General features: G+C 42.8%; 1 protein-coding gene across 7 annotated transcripts in view; it reads left to right on the top strand.

The window, feature by feature from the left end:
- LOC144768536 (uncharacterized) overlaps nucleotides 1-22,507 on the top strand; it is a 1,350,740-nt gene that overhangs the window by 1,294,600 nt on the left and 33,633 nt on the right. For 6 of the 7 annotated variants that reach the window (XM_078652300.1, XM_078652293.1, XM_078652294.1 and 3 more), the window contains one exon: nucleotides 16,323-16,387. The exons of the other annotated variant lie outside the window; for it this stretch is intronic. In XM_078652300.1, coding sequence (XP_078508426.1) covers nucleotides 16,323-16,387 — 65 coding nt within the window. The remainder of the gene's footprint in view (nucleotides 1-16,322; nucleotides 16,388-22,507) is intronic. 7 annotated transcript variants of the gene reach the window in all.

Genomic DNA, 22,507 nt, shown 5'->3' with positions numbered 1-22,507 from the left:
GTAAATAAAAAGTTGCAAACTTTCTGCGATTCCTTAAAAATCGCAGAAAATTCTGAGAATCCCATTTTTTGCGATTTCTTAATTGCGAAAATTGCAAATAAGAAATCGCAAATGTAGGGAATCTGCAATTCAGGTGCAGCTTGATGAAATCACACCCAGGAAGTGGGAGTGATTTGCTGCACCTGATTGCCTGAGGCACAGTCAGAGTCTGTGAGGAGAGGCAGACGAGTGAGCACAGCATTAGCCAACTGCTATGATGGAGTCACAGGACAAACAGAAGGACAAGGAGGGTGCATGAAGAAAAAGAAAACACAAATTCAGCGAAAGGGAGCAGGAGGTGCTTATTAAGGAGATGGTGTGCAGCCATGAACTCCTACTTGGCAAGAAGGCACTCTTTGTACCTGAGTCCAGAAAGAGGAAGATCTGGCTGTACATACAGAAGAAGGTCAATGCAGTTGGTGTGACCCAGTGCACGATCGAGGAGTTAAGGAAGCGCTGGTATGATATGCGCCAAAAGTCGAAGGAGAAGGAAGGAGAAGGTGGCAGCCAGGCTGGCGGAGGCCACAAGCCCAGGGGTGGAACATCTACTGCAACCGACTCAATACCCCATGAGGAGTTGGTGGAGTCAACCCTCCTACCGAGAGCGTCAGTGGTGTGGCTGACATAGACAGGTCAGACCCTGCAACCACCAGCCAAGGTAAGATGCATGCCAAATGCAGCTGCATACATCACCATCCCATTCACACAGTCAGGAATGCACCAAACACAAACTACACATGTCGCTCCGGTCCACTTTTTCCAGCACACACAGCAAGGCATCATGGGAGACGTAGTCAGATGCATAACAGTGGGGCAATGAGACATAGCAATGTTAATGCAGTATGTGAATTCATGTAAAGGAGAAAAGGGAGAGATACCAGTTAGCCAATACAAATTGAGAAAACTTTATTGAGTGAGAAATGCAGGCAATGTCACAAAATCATAAATTACCTTTTCCATCCACAGCACAGGCCAGGACACAGGAGGACAGCACAGAGTGCGAGGAGTCTGAACATTTGGATGAGCAGGCAGGTTATGGGAACTCAGATGAAAGCACAGAGGCCACACCTGTCCAATGTAGGAAGCACACTATTGTCCCACCACTGCCACCACTGGAAGATGAAACACAGACCACAGGGGAGGATGATGTACAGGCAGAGCCAGGGCAGCGTGTGACCCAGGGGCGTAAACAGCACACACCCCAACACAGGGAGCTAGGAGCAGTGAGACGCAGGTCAAGGGACAGGACCAGCTCTGCCACAGATGAAGATGCCACCGTGTTTGCAGGACAGGAGGGCAGCATGCTGCAAATACAGCGCCGGGAACAGAAATCGATGAGGTCCATTAACCGTCAGCTGTGCACAATGAACAAAAGCCTGCGCTACATGGGGATGGCATCATGGACATGGCAGTTGCCATTCGTGAACTGTGTGCAACATTAAACCGGGACCAGGCAGCCAGACACAGGTCTAGCCAATGTTTAAGCATCCGTCTGCACAGCTACACCAAGGTGGTGAACCGCCTGTGCACCACCACTAGCCAGCTGACACGTCACAGCGTCAGCATGCAAGTGAAGATGTCCCACTGCAGCTACAACATTGCGAAAGGTCTGGTGCAGGTAACCACTGCTGTTGAACAACTGCAGACAGCAAACACAGGTGGCCCAGCACTCATGGGCTTAGGGGAGAGTGAGGAGACATCCAGCAGGAGCAGTATCACCCCACCAGTGCCAGATCCAAGATGGTGCAGTGGGAGACAGGGTGCAGCACCTGTGGACCCAAGGGAGGGCAATCAGCCCCCAGAATGGGCAGCAGCAGTCCGTCCCAGAAGGAGGTGAATTTGAAACAATGAGTCACGCAAATGGGTGAGGCAACCCATTCCTACAGGACTCTAGACTTGTCTGACTACCTGCACTGTGGACCTAACATGTGCTACGTACAGCGACACTCATTGTGTTGGTCCAACTGTGTGACGAACTTTCATCCTGCAGTTAAAGGTTTGAATAAACACAGATCTGCTTCAAAATATATGTTCCTCATGTCATCATTACTCACCTAGAAGTAGTTCTGTGTGATCTCAGCCCATCTCTACCGTCCAGCAGCTGCCCCAACTCCAACTGCTGGTCTGCCAGGAGGACCTAGGCCATCATTGTCCGACGTATCAGTATCACTCAGTTCTATTTGTATGCCTTTTTTCATAGCTATGTTGTGGATCATTGCACAGGTAGCCACAATCTTGCAGCAGGTCTCAGGGCTGTATTGGAGTGCTCCTTCGCTTTTATGCAGGCAGCGGTAATGGCTCTTCAGGAACCCAAACGTCCGCTCTATGACACAGCGGGTAGATTTGTGTGCACAGTCATATCTCCTCTCCCTTGCATTGGTTGGATTTAGGTACGGGGTCAGGCTGAAGTCCCACACTGCATATGCACTGTCACCTGCAGGGATGGAAACAATAGGTGAGGCAATGTCCCAACCCCCAAAGATGTACTGTAATTAGGGATGTGTGCCATGCATTTACCTAGCAGGTAGCCCTCAACAAACTCGCCAGCATTGAGACGTCTGTGTATCCCCCTATGTCTAAAGATGAAAGAGTCGTGAGTACTGCCTGGGTATTTAGCTACAATGTCATTGATGATATGTTTGGCATTGCAGACGACCTGTATGTTCAGGGAATGGTATGATTTATGGTTTCTGAATACATATTCATTGGTTGATGGGTGTGTGAGGGCCACATGAGTCCCATCTATGCAGCCAATCACGTGGGGGAATCGTACAATCTGGTAGAAGTCCAGTTATGTTTGCTGTAATGCCTGTTGTGTACTGGGGAATTGTATGTGATGTTGTAGCCCCTGTACCATTGAATCTAAGAATGCATGGAAGAAGTGCAACAGGCCACTTTGTGAGACCCCACCTGCCACTGCTATCAACCCCTGAAAACTCCCTGAGGACAGTAGGTGCAGTGAGCACAGGACCTGCACATGGGTGGGAATGGTGGTTCCTGCGTGTTGGGTGTTCCAGATAGGGTTTCAGCTCCTATATTAGGTCTAAAATGGTCTTTGTGTCCAGCCTGTACTTCTCATGGATCTCCTCCTCAGTCTGCTGGAACAGAGTGATGCGCACTCTGAAGATCCGTTCCTGTCGCATGCCCCTCTGTGCTGCTGCCTGAATTCGCAGCCTCCTGGCTATCACATATAGCGCTGCCATTGTGGAAGTCCCTCTTGCATTTTGGGCCTGTTTATATAGCTTGCACCTGTTACCACCTGCATTGACTTGGTGGTAATATTGAAGTGCAAAATTGCGAATTTCTGAAAATTCATCATGAGGTTTGATGCCCAGTAATATTTCCGCATTTCAGGGAGGCCAGGTCCCCGTCGTACCACCCCCTAACATTTTCTGTGCGGCGACTCGAGGGGGCCTGCCATCCCCTAGGAGCATTATGTGTCGCTATCTAGGGCGCCGGGACCAGATATGGTGTATTTTGTAATATATATATATATATATATATATATATATAAATCTTGGGAGTGCCATCATCTTAAACAGTGCCACACGGCCCAGCAGGGAGAGCGGAAGGGACCTTCAATGATGCACATCCCCTTTTAATCCTTGTAATGGGGGTAGAAGATTTCAAGTTCAAAATATTTTATTGATTTTTTAGTAAACAGATAGACAATACAAACAAATAGTACAATACAAGTATCTAATAAGAATATTTGACAATTAACCAAACACCAAGTAATACTAGGTACAATATAATATAATATCTTATCATAATAATACAGAAAACTATAAAGGGAGGAAGAGGAACAATTATACATATGATATTGATAATCAGCAAAATAGAACTACTAATAAAGAAGAAGCTATGTAAAGTATCAATGAATTTGTAATTTAAAGACAAAAATGCATTTTAAGAAGGTAAATAGATATCAATAGGTTTCCAGAATAAGTGATAGGAATTATAATTAGGATTGACACCTTTCAAGGATAAATGGGCTCCTCTTCTAGTAAAATTAACCCATGACCACCAGGCATGAACAGATAATGTTGAAACATCTTTCCAACATGAATTAATGGATTTTAACGCTGCAGTTAACAGGAAATGTAAAAGTTTACCTTCTAAGTCAGTTAATTTTTGAGAAAGAACGGCAGATTTACAAATCAGCAAATTAAATGATAAATCATCACTATTATTAAATATCTTTTTTATAACATCCCAAACTTCAGTCCAAAATTTAAAAATAAAAGGACATTCAAAAAGCATATGTTTTAACGAACCAGTATGTAAATTACAGTGCCAACATTTTGAAGTCGGGAGGAGTTTAGCTTGAAACAATCTCAGTGGAGACCATAGGAAATTATATAAAATATATGAGTTTGTTTGATGAAGTGAAACAGGTAACCATCCCAAAATACTATTAAGCCAGCTAGTTTTCCATGCTTCATAAGGTAAAAATAAAGAAAGCTCATAATTCCAAAATGTTAAAAACATATTAATATTGTCACCCTTAAATGAAGTCATCTTTTTGTATAATATAGAAACACCATGAGATAAAGTAGAGAGAGTTTGAATATAAATTGATAAATCTGACTGTACATTAGAAGGTATAAAATGGGGAAATTAATCCAAAATAGAATTGCTTAAAAATTCATATTTAAATAAATCAGAAGAAGGCAAATTAAATTTCTCCTTTAAATAATCCAAAGAGATAAAAGCATTGTTAGGATAAATATCTTTAAGGCAAAAAATACCAGCCTATTCCATGAGTACCAAAATCTAACATTTTTGGTAAGTTTTATATTAGAATTATACCATGATGACACATCTTCAGTAATGGACATGGGGGATTGAAAAATTAAATCAAAATCATGTAATAGTAACTTAGTGGACTTCAAAATAACAGATTTATTGACAAATATAGATTTATTGGACATAGTTAATAAAGAAGGTAAAGGAACCGGCTTAATTAAACTCTTTTCTAAAGAAAGCCATGTAGGGAGAATATTTAAATGAGAAGGTTTAAACCACAAAGAACTTTGGGACATATTAGCAAGAACCTCGTTAAAATTATTGCCGTTTTAGCAGCAGGAAACTGCCGCTAAAACAGCGATCATGGGCTTGCTAATATGTGTTATAGAATTCCAATAGAAGCCTAGGTAAGATGTCCTGCACAGCTAACCTGGGCTTCTATTGGAATTCTATAACACATATTCACAAACCCATTGTCACCGTTTTAGTGGCAGTTTCCTGCCGTTAAAATAGCGATAATTTTAACAAGGTTCTTGCTAATATGCCCCTTAGTTTTAATATATAAGCTTTGTGATAACACACAAAATTTGGTACACCAAAACCTCCTTGACCTTTAGGTAATTTACATTTTTTATAACTAATACGATATGCCTTATTGCACCAAAGACATTTAGTAAGAAGCCAATCTACATCTTTATAAAACTTCATAGGAAATTGGGTAGGAATCATGGCTAAGGAATAAAAAATAAAAAAATGTGGATGCTATAGTCATTTTTATGGACTCTATTTGCCCCCACCATGAAAGATGAAGTGAAGACCATTTAGATATTTTATCTTTTATGTAACTTAAAATAGATTCACAATTTAATGATATCGTAGTTTTCATAGACGATGAAAATAAAATGCCTAAACATTCAAATCTTTCTCTTTGCCAGATTATATCTTGCAAGGGTAACATATCTGAGGTGCAATGAATATTTATATGAAATATTTTTGTTTTATTAGTGTTTAATTTATAACCAGAAATTAAGGAATAAGATGAAATAATCTCAAATAAAGGAGGAAGTGAGGAGATAGGATTACAAATAAATAAAAGTATATAATCTGCATATTCTAACGTTTTAACATTAACTTCTTTGATATTAATATCATGAATATCATTACAATTTCTAATTGAAATAAGCAAAGGTTCAATTACAAGAAGAAATAATAGCGGGGAAAGGGGACAACCTTGTCTGGTACCTCCTAAAAGAGAAAATTGTTTTGACGTTTGGCCATTAATAAATAAACGAGCTGTAGAAGTAGAATAAAGCACAGAAATCCTACGAATAAATATGTCACCAAAAATGAATGCAAATAAAGTGCAAAATAAAAATTGCCATTGAACTTTTTCAAAGGCTTTTTCAGCATCCAATGCTAGCACTCCTGCCGGTAAACGTAACACGGACCCTTGTTCAATAACATGCAGTAATGTTCTTTTATTATTTGCAGAATATCTATTTCTCATAAACCCTGATTGATCAGGATGGATAATAGAATCTAAAACAGAGGTTAACCTAGTTGCAAGTATTTTAGCATTTAGCTTACAATCTTGATTTAATAAGGAAATATGACGATAATTGGAAACAAGTGAAGAGTCTTTATTAACGCTTCAGCAAAAGAACCTGTAGTAGTCCCTGTGGAACTAAAGAAGGTAAATAAATTAAACAAATGAGGAATAAGTTGTGATTGAAATTCTTTATAGAATTTTGCTGGAATGCCATCCGGTCCTGGGGATTTATTTTGTTTAAGAGATTTAATGGCAATCTAATTTCATCTTCAGTAATGAGTAGATCTAATTTGGTTTTAGTTCAAAGAGGAATCTTGGGTAATCCACATTTATTTAAAAAAGAACAATTATAGAAGAATCAACAACATTAGGTTGATTATATGAAGTGGTATAATAATTTAAAAATTCATTAACAATATCAATTTGCAAAATGGCAACTTTCCCATTAGGGCCAAGAATCAAATTAATTTGGGTTTTATCTTTTTTAATGCGTAAATAATTAGCTAAAAGCTGTCCGGATATATTAGCACTAAAACAAAATTTGGCTTTAGAATTGGAGAGTTGAATACCAGGTCTTCTGCTAAGAATGGAATTAAATTCATATCTGAGTTTTTGTAGTTTTGACCAATACTGAGGATCATTAGAAGTGATAAAAACCCTTTAAAATTTTGCAATTTGCTTATCCAATTCTTTAATTACTATATTAAAAGATTTGTTTTCATGTGCCATGAGAGAGATAGATACACCTATAATATAAGCTTTAAAGGCGTCCCATCTAATCACCAGGGATGTGGAACCTTCTGGGTTGAGTTAAAAAACATCTTGAATAACAGCGAATATTTTAAATTTGTTTTGGTCATTAACCCTTTCGCTGCTAAGCCTTTTTCTTGCTATTTGGAGTAGTGCGCGCATAGGCCCCTGTAATTGTTTGACCACATAAGATATCCACACCAAATTTGCATCCTTTTCTTCCAACATCATGGGGATTATAAAGGTTGCCAGGGTTTGTGGATTCCCCTGGAGGGGTCCCAGAAATTAGCCAAAATACAGCTAAATTTAGTTTTTTGGGGGAAAAATGGGAAAAAATTGCTGCAAATGAAACCATCTGAGTTTTTCCCTGCGAATGGCATCAAAAAAGGATTTGTGGGGCTGAAATCAAAATTTTCCCAGCTTTTAGGGAGGGACAGACCTTTGTCAGAAAACCAACATTTTTTACAGAGTTTTGGCATTTTTCTGGGACATAGTCTATTTTTGCCATTTTTTGTGCTTTGAACCTCCTTCCAGTTAATGGTAGAAATGAGTATGAAAGCAATAATGGATCCTGGACAGCTATACATTTTAGAAAAGTAGACAAAATGTTAAATTCAGCAAGGGGTCATTTCTGTAAATTCATCAAGGTTTCTTTATAGAAACTAACAGTTAAATATAGGAAAAATTGAAAATTAGTTAAAAAAAACGCCTTTTGTGTCAACGTTTTCACCTGTAACTTCTTCTAATTATGACAGCTCTTTGGAAGTAATATACTGTTACATCCACTGGACCTTTCTGATTGTGGGGATATATAGGACTTGTAGGTTCACCAAGAACGCGATGAACCCAGAGCCAAAAACTGAGCAGCGTCTTGCAATGGTTTTTTATTATGTACCTAGTATATAGCAACTATTCTGTGAAAATGTATACATGGAAAATTCGGTATGAAAGACTCCTATGTATTTCTGAAATGAGAACAAAATATAGAGTTTAGAACCAGTATATATTTGCCCATTTCCAAAATTGGGAATACTCATACTTGCATGAGAATTATCGGTCATTTTTCAAAATGACTTATTTTTTACACATTGTCTTACATTTGGAAGGTAGAAATGCATCAAAAGTCAACAGGTAATAACAGTTGCTTTGCAAATCTGAATTACCCTTAGTCTCCCGATAAAAATGGTACCTCACTTGTGTGGGAAGGCTTAGTGCCCACGACAGGAAACGGCTCAAAACCCAACGTGAACACACCACATTATTACAATGAAAAATTACCCTTTGTTTGCAAAGTGCCTAGCTGTAATTTTTTAACTCTAGCTCTGCCGGAACCTAGGAAAACCTAGCAAACCTATGCATTTTTGAAAGCTAGACACCCTGGGGAATCCAGGATGGGGTGACTTGACTGGCTCGCACCAGGTTCTGTTACCCAGAATCCCTTGCAAACCTAACAAATTGTCCAAAAAACACATTTTCCTCACATTTCTGTGGTGGAAAGTTCTGGAATCTGCGAGAATCCACAAATTTCCTCCCACCCAGTGTTCCCCCAGGTCTCCTGATAAAAATGGTACCTCACTTGCATGGGTGGGTTAAGGACCCGTGACAGGCAAAGGCCCAAAACCTATTGAGGCGACATCAAAAGTACCTATCACAAACCAAACTGGTTTTGCAAGGGGGGTCCCATGAGTTTTTGGCCCGGGGCTCGGCAGCCATCTAGGGAAACCTACCTAACCCACACATTCCTGGAAACTAGACACCCGGGGAGTCTAGCGAGGTATGGCTTGCGTGGGTCCCCCAACATTCTCCTACCCTGAATCCCCTGCAAACCTCAAATTTTGCTGAAAAAAATCACCTTTTTCTCAAATTTCTGTGTGGTTAAGTTCTGGAATCTCCGTGGATCTACAAATTTCCTGCCACCCAGCGTTCCCCCAAGTCTCCCGATTAAAATGGTACCTCACTTGTGTGGGTAGGCATAGTGGCTGCCACAGGAAATGTCCCAAATCGTACTGTGGAGACTTCAAAATTACCTATAGCAAAACTACCTGGTTTGGTGGGGGTCACCTGACATTTTGGCCCCGGGTTCAGCACCCATCTTGGGAAAGTACTGAACCCAAACATTTCTGAAAACTAGATACCCTGGGGAGTTCAATGAGGTATGGGTTGCGTGGATCCTACCCAGAGTCCCCTGAAACCTCAAATTTAGCTGAGAACATCTATTTTTCCATACATTTTTGCGTGGGATCATCGTGCCAGCACAAATGTCCTACCACCCAGCTTTCCCCTTGTTCTCCTGAGTAAAATGATAACTCACTTGTGTGGGGCAAGAAACTCCCAAAGAAATCAGGCGATCTGTTCCCAGGGAGGACAGAAAATACTTTTAAAATAAATTGGTCCCTGGAAGCAACCCTTGTCCAAGGGGTCACTTCTGATTTTTTTAAAAACAATTCCCTTGCACTAGTGGGCTTTTCTGCCCCCCCCTGAGTCCAGAAACGGCCACGAATCTAGCCGATCTGTCCTCAGGGGGGCCAAAAAGTCTGAAATAAAATGTCCCCCTTCGAAAGCGACCCTTGCCCAAGGGGTCGCTTTCTTTGCATTGAAAAAGACATCCCTGGTGTCTAGTGGGTGGGGGCATTCCTGGTGCACGATCGCGACACTGTGCACGATTGTGCACCAGGAATGCCCTGCATTGAGACATCAGGGGAGAGGAAACACTGTTTCCTCTCCCCCTAACCCTCAATGTGGCGCAATATGCCCCCCCGGCCCACCAGAGCTGCAAACACTCACCCTCCTCTTGGACGCGCTGGAAACAAATGGTTTCCAGCGCGTCCAGCGCTTCATGATGACGTTGGCGCTCGCTGATGTCATGGGAAAGCGTGGGGGGGGTCTGGGTGGCAGCAGAAACTCTTCTGCTGCCATCCCCCTCTGTGGGGGCAAGAGCGATACCCCATCGCTTCCCCCATGGGCTGTGCTCATGATGGAGCGGTTCCGTTATGAGCACAGCCCCAACCGATGCTCATGACGGAAAAACTCCATCATGAGCATCGAAGGGGTTAAGAACAATATCAGAATTCATTCTCCATCTGAAATGTGATTTAAAATTTGAATTAAATTGCAAAACAAAAGATATTAAAGCACAATCTGATATATCAATATTACCAATGGTAGGAGTAACCACAGAATGAATTAATTGCCTAGAAATTAGTAAATAATCCAATCTCGAATGTGAGTTATGCGGATTAGAAAAAAAGGTAAACATTTCTTCTGTAGGAAAATGCAATCGCCAAATATCAATTCATTTTGTAGTTTTAAAGACAAATTTAAAAATTAGAAAAGCTTTTGGGGATCGAAATTTATTGAGAGAGGATCTATCTAATAAAGGATCAAAAATAAGGTTGAAATCTCCTCCAACTATAAGAGGAACATTACCTAGCTTAAGTACTTCAGTAGTTAAATTAGACCAAAACACAGGATCATCAACAGTTGGGCCATAAATATTAATTAAAAACATATCAGAATCATAAATATTAATTTTAACTATGACATATCTACCTTCAATTTTACTCAAAAAGTCACAATGCAGTCTTTTAGCAAAAAGAATAGCAACATCATTTTTTCTTCCTTTAGCAGGAGAAGATACAATAATATCAACCCACTTTTTTCATATAATCTAGTATTTTATCTTCAATATGCGTTTCCTGAATAAAACAAATATTTGCTTTACAACCTAAATAATCTAAAATATTTGCATGCTTCACCGGATGTCTCAAACCCTTGACATTTAAAGAGGGGTTTTTAACATTATGAACATTAGCCATAAGAAAAATAAAAGAGAGTAAAAAGAAGTAGATTTAAGAAGAGGAGAGAAAATTGAAGAAAAATATAGAAAATAGTAGTTCTAGAATAATATATAAGGAAAAGGAGGTAAAAGAAAAGAGACAAACAAACACAAAAAAGGCAACCACAAATAAACATTAATAATAGATTTGAAGCGCACACGCGCTTTACAAGCATGACCAAACCGTTGGAGCCAAGCGTGAAGAGATCATTAAAATTAGTCCGAAATACATTTTATCACAATAATCAAGTAGCAGAATCATGCATATCAAGGAATGTTGTTCCAAGAATAACTTTAAATCTTCTGGACGTTGAAAGGACTTTGAAAGGTTATCTTTCCCGCTCCGCATTGTTGAAGTGTCAAATAGGCCATATTTAAAACCAACACCTCAATTGAGGACGAATGTCAGAGAATTCTTTACGAATCTTAACAGTCTTTTTAGCAAAATCTTGGTAAATGAAGATCTTATTGTGATTAACCATTAAGGATGGTATTTCTCGCGCTGCTTTTCGTATCATGACCAACTGATGGTGACGTAGAACCTTAAAAATGATTTGTCTTGGCTTAATGTGACAAGGATTGCAATGGAATGGAATCCTATGCGCTTTATCAGTTTCAAATTTCTCCGGAAATGTAATGTTTAACAGACCAGGTATCAAATTTTCCAGATATACTCTGCAATTAGCACCTTCAACATCTTCAGGTAGATTAAAAATACGCAAATTGTATTGCCTATTACGATTTTCCATGTCCAGGAGAAGAGTAGACATAGGCAAAATATTTGCCACAAGTGGTGCGAAAGCATCAATTTTAACTTTCTTATCTTGTATTTTAATAGAGTTATCTAAAACTTTCATTGACATACTCACCATATCCTTATGTAGGCTTTTAATCTCAGACGCAATAGTATCAGTGTTAGCACACAATGCTTGAAGCTTGTCAAGAATTAATGTCAATGAGGGTTCACTAGATTCCACCACTTTAGATTTTACAGGAGGAGGAGAAATTTACTGTTTCCTTTTATTATTTGAATTCTGTGCATTTTTATTCTCCATTTTCGTATAATAAAAAAGGGTGGAGCAAATAAAAACAAAGTACAATGAAATAATTAGACAGCAGAAAAAATACTGCAAGGATAATGCTGGTGCAGCAGCTAAATTAGGCTGTGGGTGTGGTAAGGCCTTTCCTGAACACTTGCTCCGTCCCCCCTGACAGGAACTCTGGGCAGTACATTAAGGCAGAGAAGGCAGCAGAACCAGGAGGAAGAAAAATACCTTTTCTGATGCCAAAAACAGCAATTAAAGTCACCACAGCACCAGGTAAGTCCTCAAAAGACCGTAGGATTTATTTTCCAGTAAATTCTGACTGGAATAGTAGAATTTGTCAATAAAAACGATCCCCCTCGTCACGGAGCTCACAAAACGGCGGCTGTCTTAAATTTTCGCACTCGCGCGTCTCCCGGGGGGGGGGGGGGGGGGGGGGGGTAGAAGATAGAAGAATTCAGTCATAGAATAGGGCTGGGTCAGCGGTGATATATATACCTAAGTATCAGAACCTCTCGGTGGTAACTTTTGCCTCGCAGCCCCTAGACAAGGGAGGGGTTATACCACTAAGTACATGGGTAATATACTTTGTCCAGTTGATCGTGTACTCCGAATATTTCCCAAAGTTTTTCAGTATATTCAAGGCTCTATTCAATGAGGCCCGGGGCGACGGCAGGTATAGAAGCTCATTATCAGCATAAAGGGAAATCCGTTCCTCCCATTTCTCCATCCAGCACAGACCTCTTATCAATGGATCACCACGGATCCAGGTGACCAGGGATTCTAGTACCAATGCGAAACTTTGGGGTGATAGGGGGCAACCCTGTCTAGGCCCCCTTCCGAGCAGGAAGGTTGGGGAAGTCTTTTCATTTACTGCTACCTGTTCTAGTGGGCAACTATTAAGGAGTTTTAACCAGGCCATAAAGTTTGGCCCAAATCCTATCTTTTCCAATACTGCAAATAGATAATGCCATTCGATGGTGTCAAATGCCATTTTAGCATTTAATGACACCACAATTGCATCCTCCCTGAGGGTATCTATGCGTCCCAACACCCTGTGTAATCTGTGATGGTTTAATGCAGTGTTTGTTCCAGGCATGAAACTGATTGGTCTGGATGTACTCATTTCGGAATATTCTGTGCTAGATGTGTGTATTACACAAAGAGAAGGGGTGAGAGGCTAACCCCTCTACTCCGGCCCCCCTTTCCTCAAACTCAAACAGACATGGAGGAGTAGAGAATGGTGAAAAATTGGTGGTGGCACATGCTTGGTGTGAAACTACTGCCCTCACTCACAAAATTGTGACTTGCTTCATCATAGGGCTGCTTCAGTACACCCCTGCGCAGACCAACGCCTGGGGTGGAGCAAAGGGGTGGGGAAGACAAGACATAACATATAAAATATACTGAAATAATAAGTCAAAATATATTGGGATCACCGAAAGAGAAAGAGCAGTGAAGAATAAAAGTAGCTCGGAGGTGTCTCTGTGCGTAAGTTTATTCCTGGACCCTCCGGCCAGGGTTAAAAATGTGAAGGATGGTGGGGACAGGAAGAAAGTAATGAACTCCTGGACCCCTCCTTACTGCCAATATGTCGACATGTTTCTGCCTTCGTAATTGTGCACAGAATATAGGGTCACACGGGCATTCGTCAGGACCTTTCTGATCCCAATTGTTAAAATACCCTCATTACCTGAAATAAGGTTGGCCAGGAACAACTTGTTCCCGCACCGAGGGATCCCCTACGTAACACTCTCCTGAAGTACTAAAGGAGAAAGAGAAACAAAAAACATGAAAGGACATTATTCATGCATCTATTTATCAAAAGGAAAGAGGGGGGGACCAAGGAGCTTATTAAGGTCCAGTGTCCGTGCTCCTAATATTAAAACTAGGTATCATTCAGGAGTGGCTCCCACCGAGTAGCTTTGACCATTATAAGGGTATACCGGTTTCTACTCCGCCCTGATTGAGATAAGAGGGTCACTTTTACATTCACTATTTCACGTGCACTTTACTTTTATTTGATGGTCCTGACGAAGCGCTAACGACTTTTTGGCAACGGAAGCGCGAAACATGTTGACCTTGACAAATTGACACCTAGGCAGAATAGGCCTCTTGGGTCAATAATTTTTAGCAGTATTGACTGCCAGGGGTATACTTTTGAATCTTATCGCTGCATGTTTACCCTTGCATTATTTTTAAATTATAACACTGGCACAAATTTTTATTACCCTCCTTTTGACCCACACCCCGCACACCCGCATGCACCATCCGGCATTACTCTAAAAAGATCTCCGACAAAGTGACCCTTCAGGGGGACCCTTAGGGAATTGCAGCGCTGGCCCTACGAGGAGCAAACGCCCGATGATGAAGCATGACAGTCTTCGGGGTTTGAGTGAGGGCAACAGAGGAAACAAAATGTCTTTCCCTCTCACAGTTTTGGGTCTTCCCTTCCTAGGAATCACTTTTTCTTCTATCTTTTTAAAGTATGGGTGACTTTTTGCACCATGATGCATGGGTGACTTTTTGCACCCTGGCATAGGAACTTTGTCCTCTTTTGTTATATACATTATTCATGCATCCCCATTCATCGTTTAGCACACCATGTTTCACCACTCATTGATTAACCCCCACACCATAGGTATAATGCCCAGATACGGCCACTCCATTTTTGTCCACATACCTACACCCAGATATGCCATAATGGTGAAAATCCACCTCATCAATGTATATGCGCAGATAGATGTACGTCATTCCCTCATAGCACAACTCATTCAAGCTGTTAAAATTGCACCTAAAACTCTCCGAGTTTCCACAAGAGTAATGTTCAAACTGGCAAGGGATAAGAAGAGACCCCCTGTAGTCACACTCTGGGTTAGACAAAGGAACATAGGAAATACCAATGGTTAATCATGGTTATCCGAATGACATTTTTCCGAGGGATAAAACCTCTCGATGTGCCCTGATTAATGATCAAATAAGAGATGTTCCTCCTTATAGTGCCCTCTGCATGATAAGCAGAGCATCCCCTTTAAGAAATTAGGAAAAATGGCCACAATGGTGACAGAGTGCTGTCCTCGTGGTTACCGACCATTGAAAATAGAAGGCTACATGAATTTGCCCCCGGGATTGGTACCGTAGAAGACCTCCGTAGGCAAACAAAGTATGCCCCCTGTTCCTTTCGGAAATTGCATTGTGCTCAGATTGCTCCTGATGTTAGTCCAAGGCCCAACCGCCCCTCACTCCTTACTGCATCAAGGTGGGTACTCCTCCCTTTCGGCACTTATCCGATCCCGCCTTTAAGGTGAATGGATCTGATGTGCTGGAACTCTTAAGCTGCATCCCCGCTCCCTGCTTCATGTCACGTGGGAGTTGCGGTGTAGCCTACATATCGACGTTTCGTCCGTAAGCACGCTTGTACTGTGTTGCTGCGGACGCTTCTGTACTTTTTTTTACCGTTGTTCAATTTTTATACAAACACAGGTGTGACTCCCACTGTTAGTATTCTGCCAGTATAAGACTGCATACATGGCCGCATTAATAAGTGCAGGTCTATTTACCTCTTCATGGACAATGCACCAAGGACTTAAATAAGGTACTGCCCGTAATAATGTAACTGCGTTATCGTCCTAACTAAAAATACGGATATAGAAGCACAACCTTTTTTAAAACACAGTGCAGTGCCTTCCAGCCTGAGACAATGTGCAGTTAAACACTCAGCATTTACTATAAAAAAAGAATTCAAAATTCATTGCCATGGTGCTAAAAAGGGGGGCTAGTCATGGTGTGTCGGGTCCCTTTGGTAGGCGGAATAGAGCATTTTGCAAGGAGTATGTAGGAACTAGTCTAGTAAATTCCTCAGAATAGGTATGGATGGGATTTTATACCATGATGAAATGGTATATATCAGCCTAGGTAGATGGTATAATCTGACTCACGGAGAATATGTCCATCCTATAACAGTGTGTAAATCATCATCATAGTATGATCATGGGTTTGGTGTTTAACAGTTGGTAAGCCTATGGATAATACCACAAGTTACATACCCACATGTGTGTATGCCCACCTATTGAGTGTTCGCCACGGAATATAATCATTTAGGCCCACCAAGTGACTTTTGAGTCTGTAGACCCATTTCTGTTCCTTCAGAAGTAGGGCCCTCGTTCTGTCTCCTGCGTTAGGGTTCCGTCCTGGTTTCTCAACTACCCTCCATGCAATGTCATCAATAGTATGTTGCTTCTCCAGATAATATGCAGTCAGTTTAGTGTTTGATTTTAGACACCTAATGGTACTTCTGTGTTCCATTAAACATGTCTTCACTTTTCTGCTGGTCATGCCAATATTATGTTTTTTACAGGGGCATGTGAGGAAATAGATGACATACTCGGAGTTGCAATTTGTGTGTGTGCTCTGCTCCCATGGGTAAGTTAAACCCACATAAATGGTTTTGGTGTTTCTTGTAAGGTGGCATACATTACATGATCCACATCTCAAGTGTCCTTGTGGCGGAGGCAGGCCACTGGTCACCTCCAATACCCTAGGTAGACGTGTATTAGGTCTTGTATGCACCAGAATATCCCTCAGATTGGCACTCCTTTTAAATGAGAAGAGGGGTTTGGCTACATTCATACTGTTGAAATTGAGTATGCGCCAGTGTTTTCATATTATTTGTTTGATGTGGTTTGAAGCTGTACTAAACGTAGTGACACACACTGGTTTATCCATGGATGGTTTCTCAACTTTCTCCAAGAGATTTCCCCGGGGAGTGTTGGCTGCTCTCTTCCTGTCTCTTTTGATGGTACGCTTGGGTATCCTCTCTGATTGAGTTTTTTCGTAAGGAGGTCAGCCTAAAGCGGTTCTATCAGTGCAGTTACGCCTGAGTCTGAAGAACCTGACCCACAGGAAGGTTGTCCTTTAGGGATTTTGGATGGAAGCTACCATAAGCCAGTAGTGAGTTTGTATATGTAGGTTTATGGTAGACTCTGGTTGTAAGTTTTCCTTCCTTTGGTTGAATGACCAAATGCAAGAATGGTAACTCATTTTTATAACCGTGGATGTGAAATGTAGAAGGGGTCCTGCTGTTGAGGCATTCAATGAACTGGGTGTCTGAAAGTGCATCACCCCCCCCCCCCCCCAAATCACAAGGACATCATATATGAACCTGCGCCACAGTCTGATGTTGTTTGACCAGAGATTGCCTGCCTTGTAAATCATGGTCTTCTCAAATGCGCCCACATAGAGTCCCACTAGACATGGGGAGAATGTGCTCCCCATAGAGGTCCTGTGGGTCTGCAGGTATAACATGCCTTCAAATTCAAAGGAACTCCTGGTAAGGTCTATTTCAGCCAGGTTCAAAATGAAGGTGTGACCAACAATTTTGCCAGAATTTAGATTTCACCGTTTAGTACTGAGATGGGGCGATAAGAAGAGCAGCAGTCTCTCGGTTTGTCTTCTTTGTGTATAACAATAATCATGGCTAATCATTGGTCTAGGGGAAGTTTATCCAACGATTGGCTTTTGGTATACATTTTCTTTAGATAGGGGTCAATTCTTGTCGCTCCCATAGTATAGAGCTCAATTGGGAGGCCACTAGGACCCATCGCTTTCCCTAATCAAAGGTTACGGATGGCCTGGGCTACTTCGTCGTCAGTTATGTCGCACTCGAGAAGTTCCAGTTTCTCCGAGCTGAAAGTGGGCAGGGACATGTCCACTAACAATTCCGCTGATGCTTTCCCATCAGAAGCGCCATTTCGGGAGTATGTCAGTTAATAGAAAACTCTGTACTCGTCTGCTATCAATTGCAGGTCATGGAGCGTCTCTCCCCGATCTGTCAAGAGTTTTTTTCACTAGTCTAGCTGCTCAGTCATGTGAATCGAGCCAAGCGAGTAGTTTCCCCGCCTTATCTCTTTCAGTTTAATATTCAGTGCATGCTTGACTCTCCCACTGTCATCACCAGGCAGTTTCCCCCTCCAGTTGCAAAATGTCATTTTCTAATTTCTCCACTAATGCACGCTTTTCTTTCTTAACCCCAGCTATCAAGGAGATGGCTTGTCCTCCGATTACTACCTTGAAGGCTACCCAGAGAGTTGAAGCAGTGTCCACCGACCCTTCATTTTCGTGGAAATATTAGTCTATCCCATTCACCAACCTGTTCATTACTTGAGGTAACTTGAGATACCATGGACTGACCCATGCCAATTTCCCATTTTGTTGCGATCCAGATGGGCAAAATGCCCACAAGGGGAGTGGTCCGAAATGTCCCTCGCCAAGTGGCGTATATCTTTAAATCGTGCCACTTGATCCTCTACTGTAAAAATATAGTCAATTTTGAAAAGACTATTATGGGGCCCTGAGTGGAATGTAAATTGTTGCCCATCTGGATTGTTTGTCCGCCAGACATCTACCATAGCCTCTAGAAACTCAGAGAATAGTGATGATTTACTATCAGGTCTGTGAGGGGGTTAGAGATCAAGGGATCCTGAGAGGGTGGCGTTAAAATTCCCCTCATATGATCAGTTTCCCTTTCGGAAATTTCAGAAACAAGTCTTTCAGGTCCTGTAAGGCTATATTATGGAGCACAGGGGTAATAGAAATAGCAGCAATAGTTATGGGATGACCCTCCCAGATTCTAGCCACGGTGGCATATCTCCCCTGTGTGTCTGTCGAAGTATGGTCTATTGCCAGGGGAAAGGTGCAACATATAAGTATTCCCACCCCTCTAGGGCTGGTCGTGAACCCAGAATGGGCCACTAATCTATATCGGTACAAAAGGGGGTGATGATGGACGGAGCATCTGAACCAATCAAACACTCACACCCAGTCAAAAGATCTAGGTTTGATCCATCACCGTTCTTTAGCCCACTCTGCCACCCCAGTTCAGACATGGCTATATGCAAATCAGTCTGACCCTGTGCCTCATGGGAACAGTCCAGCCCGAACTGCCAAGCCATGCCTTCCCTGGACCGGAAACAAGCTTCTGAGGACCGGTTCCTGGCATTCCAGCCGTCTTCAGCCCGGCTTGCTTGAATCTAGTGGCAAAGTGAGCAAGGGACTCACGTCTGAGCATACCCTGCCACACTTATGGCGGCCAAAGTGGTACAAAAGGGGGTGATGATGGATGGATCAAACCCAGATCTTTTGACTGGGTGTGAGTGTTTGATTGGTTCAGATGCTCTGTCCATCACCACCCCCTTTTGTACCACTAATCTATATCGGCAATGCGTTAGGGCTTTGCATGTGCTACCTACTAGATGTGTATCCTGTAGTAGGATGACGTCTGGGGAAAGTCGTTTTATAAAATGTAGAACAATCTGTTGCTTACATTTGTCCCCCAGCTGATTCACATTCCAGGACAAGAGCCTCAGTCTCATATCTTTCATATTCACCATTTTGCCATGTGTTGGGTCTGTGTAATAATTCCCTCATTTTGTCCCTAGATTCCACTGTGGTAAGTTTGCTCCTCAGTGTTCTGTCAACCCTAAGATCTCTTTTGCAAGGCGAGTTACAACTCTTGTATTTTGTGCCTAATTTACCCTTAGTGCCATAAGACATATAAACTATACTAACAACAAGCAATCAACCCCCCTCCCTGCTTTCATGCAATCCGGGTTCAGAACTACCCGGTTCCCCAACTATGCACAGCGCTTGTCGCCCCATCCCAAACTAGTCTACAGGAAGAAAAAAGAAAGGAGGGGTAGTTGCAACACCGTTATATCACAGGCCCCCATCCTCATATGCTTTATCACAGTGTATGCAAAAATTGGTCCAGTATGAAAAAGTATATTGTACCGAAGCCGCTGCTTTAGTTTCGCCATCCAGGATATTTTGGCAGTGACCCAACTCCCGATTGTTCCGTTTTGGAGAGTCAGTGTCCTGTATCCTCCAAGTGCACTGGTTCAGCTTTGGTTGCTCCACAACCATAGTGATCAAGTGCCTTTATGTAGGGTTTCTCCCTACGTGTTTTGGGGCTGCATCCCACAACTAATCTTCAGCCATCGAGCCACTCTTGAACCATCTCAGGAGTTTAAAAAAAACAGATATTTTCTTCCACCTCTATCCTGAGTATCGCTGGAAATAGAATGGAGTATTTCACTCCTTTATCTCAGAGTATTTTCTTGACCTCCAGAAAGGATCTGTGCTGTTTTTGATCCTTAATTATGTGAAGTCTGAAAAGAATGTGATTGTACTGTTTTCATACTGAACCGGAGGTCCGCCCGAGCCGTCTGCAGTATAGCATCCCAATCCCTGAAATTTAACAGTCTTGCCATCAAAGGCCACGGAGGAAGCCCAGGTTGCGTATTGCCTCCCGGGGCCCTGTGTGCCCTTTCAATCGAGAACAAGTTAGACAGGTCCCTTCGCTGCAGGTGGCACATCTCAACTTCCTCACAGTGAAGTCTTCTGCTGGCCCCTCGACCTGCTATGGTACACCCATGATTCTGATATTGTTGCAGCGCGATCTCCCTTCATAGTCATCAAACTTCATCTCCAGAGCATGACTGGTGGCCTGCAATGTTGCAACTTGCTGTTTCGCGTTTGGAATACTGGAATTTCCTTATACTCACCCACCAGGCATCCTCTAGCCACCTGGAGTTTGCCCCCCTATTGCCCAGAAGACAACAGCTATGGTATTCTCTCTGTGGGGCTGTTCTGGGAGGCCCACCTGTGGGGTGACGGTGGCCTGACTTATCGATGTGTGCCCTGGTATGGATAGTTGGTCTCGTCCCCGGAGGTGCAACCGGACGTCTGCCGGCACTTAGAGCTTGCGTTACACTGCTAGTCTACGGAGCAGGATCAAGAGAGGTGACTACGTTGTGGACCTTGGACCCGGAAGGAACTTATCGACTGATTAGTCCAGATAGCCATGCGCTTCCTGAACTCAAGTCAGGCCATCTGAATTACCTGGTCACCCCTATTACAGGTCATCATCAGGTGGATTGCTGATGTGGGCCTAGACCTGCAACAGCTTAATCTACATACAAGGGGCCACTTAGGCTAAACCAACCCTCATCTGTTGCCTCTTCCGCAGCGCTCTGATGTCCCCCAACAAGATGTGGTGAGAAAACTTACCTCTGGTGTGGGGTCTTTGTAGAGGGCTCTTCCCCCCACTTCGGCTGGTGGGTCTGGTCTGTGACCTCCAAACCTCAGTCCTGCTCTGCATCAACCCCCCCCACAACCTGCCACACCCCTTGCTGCTGAAGTGAATCTTTCTGGTGAGGCCTGTGGACTGCTGAGATCCCCCCTGAACATGCCTCACCCTAAGATAGGCAACGTCCTGTCCCCCACCCCGGTAAAAGATAACCCTGTAGCCTCTGTGTGGCTGAAGTCCAACTCTCCACAGCTAACTGCACCTGACCCTCTATGAGCCGTGGCTGGTGGGGAACCATCCACAGGTCCAATCATGCAGGCTTTTATGAGCTCATTCCTCCAGAAAATCAAGGCAGAAAATGGATCTCTCAAACAAGACTAAAAATCCTGCATACGGCAAATCTGACGAGATGTTACAGAGATCGGAGGTCATGTAGACGATCTTGAGCTCACAATGGTCGCAAAGGCCTAGGATCATGAGAATCTGTGGCGCAGAATGGCAGAACCTGAAGACCAGCATATCATCCCACAGCTTAAGCTCGAACATCGAAGATAGTGTAATAATATACACATCAAGAGGGGGCCCTGCAGAGCAGGAGGTCAAGATATTATGTCCTCTACAGCGGATCTCCTGCACACAGTTTGGGCAGATGATGACACCACTTCCCCAGCCCTCGACAGAGCCCATCGAGTTCCCCGACCCAGTGGGTGCCCTGACTTTGTCCCAGACATTCTAACGCTAGTCCACTTTTTTGTGGAGAAAGAGGCCATTCTACAGAAGGTACTTGGAGTCACGGATCTATCCTACAACGGCTATTCAAACCAGATCTTCCAGGACATAGTCCCCATCTCCCTTCGAAGGCTCAAGGACAAACCAGTCAATGATAAGCTACATAAACTCAAAATTAAATATCAATGTGGCCGTCCCTTCGTGCTGAACTTCACCTGGGAGGGTAAGCATCAAGTTCTTTGCTCGCTGCTAGATGCAAAGCAACTTCTCCTCCTCTCGATGGACACTGGGGATGCGGAATCCCCCTCCCTGTAGGCCTGACGCAGGGAGATTTTCCGGCCGGAATGATCCACTGTTCCACCTCCTAAACACAAGACACATTTCAATGACCAGGACTCTTTTAAGTAAAAGAGGATATCATCAATCATATCCGTACCCTGTTCAACTCTTACTGACCCGCTCTCCTGCACTAGGGGACTGAACCGTGTGAGGCATATCGATGCCTACTCCCTTCTATCCCTGTGGAGGCCTGGGCAAACTCAACGCCTTCGGACGCCCTATCTCACTGAGTTCCTACTGCCCCATGCACTCTGGTCCACTTGGTGTCCTCTTTACATGATGTACCTTCACACTAACTCCCTGACCGCATCAACATGTTTCTTTCAATATATAAAAGTGTCTGACAGCTGGTGATCCTTTTCATATTCCTAGTGACTGGCTGCTGGAGG

Source organism: Lissotriton helveticus, chromosome 7 (genome assembly GCF_964261635.1).
Source record: "Lissotriton helveticus chromosome 7, aLisHel1.1, whole genome shotgun sequence".
NCBI lineage: Eukaryota > Metazoa > Chordata > Amphibia > Caudata > Salamandridae > Lissotriton > Lissotriton helveticus.
This window is presented reverse-complemented; position numbering and strand designations above follow the sequence as displayed.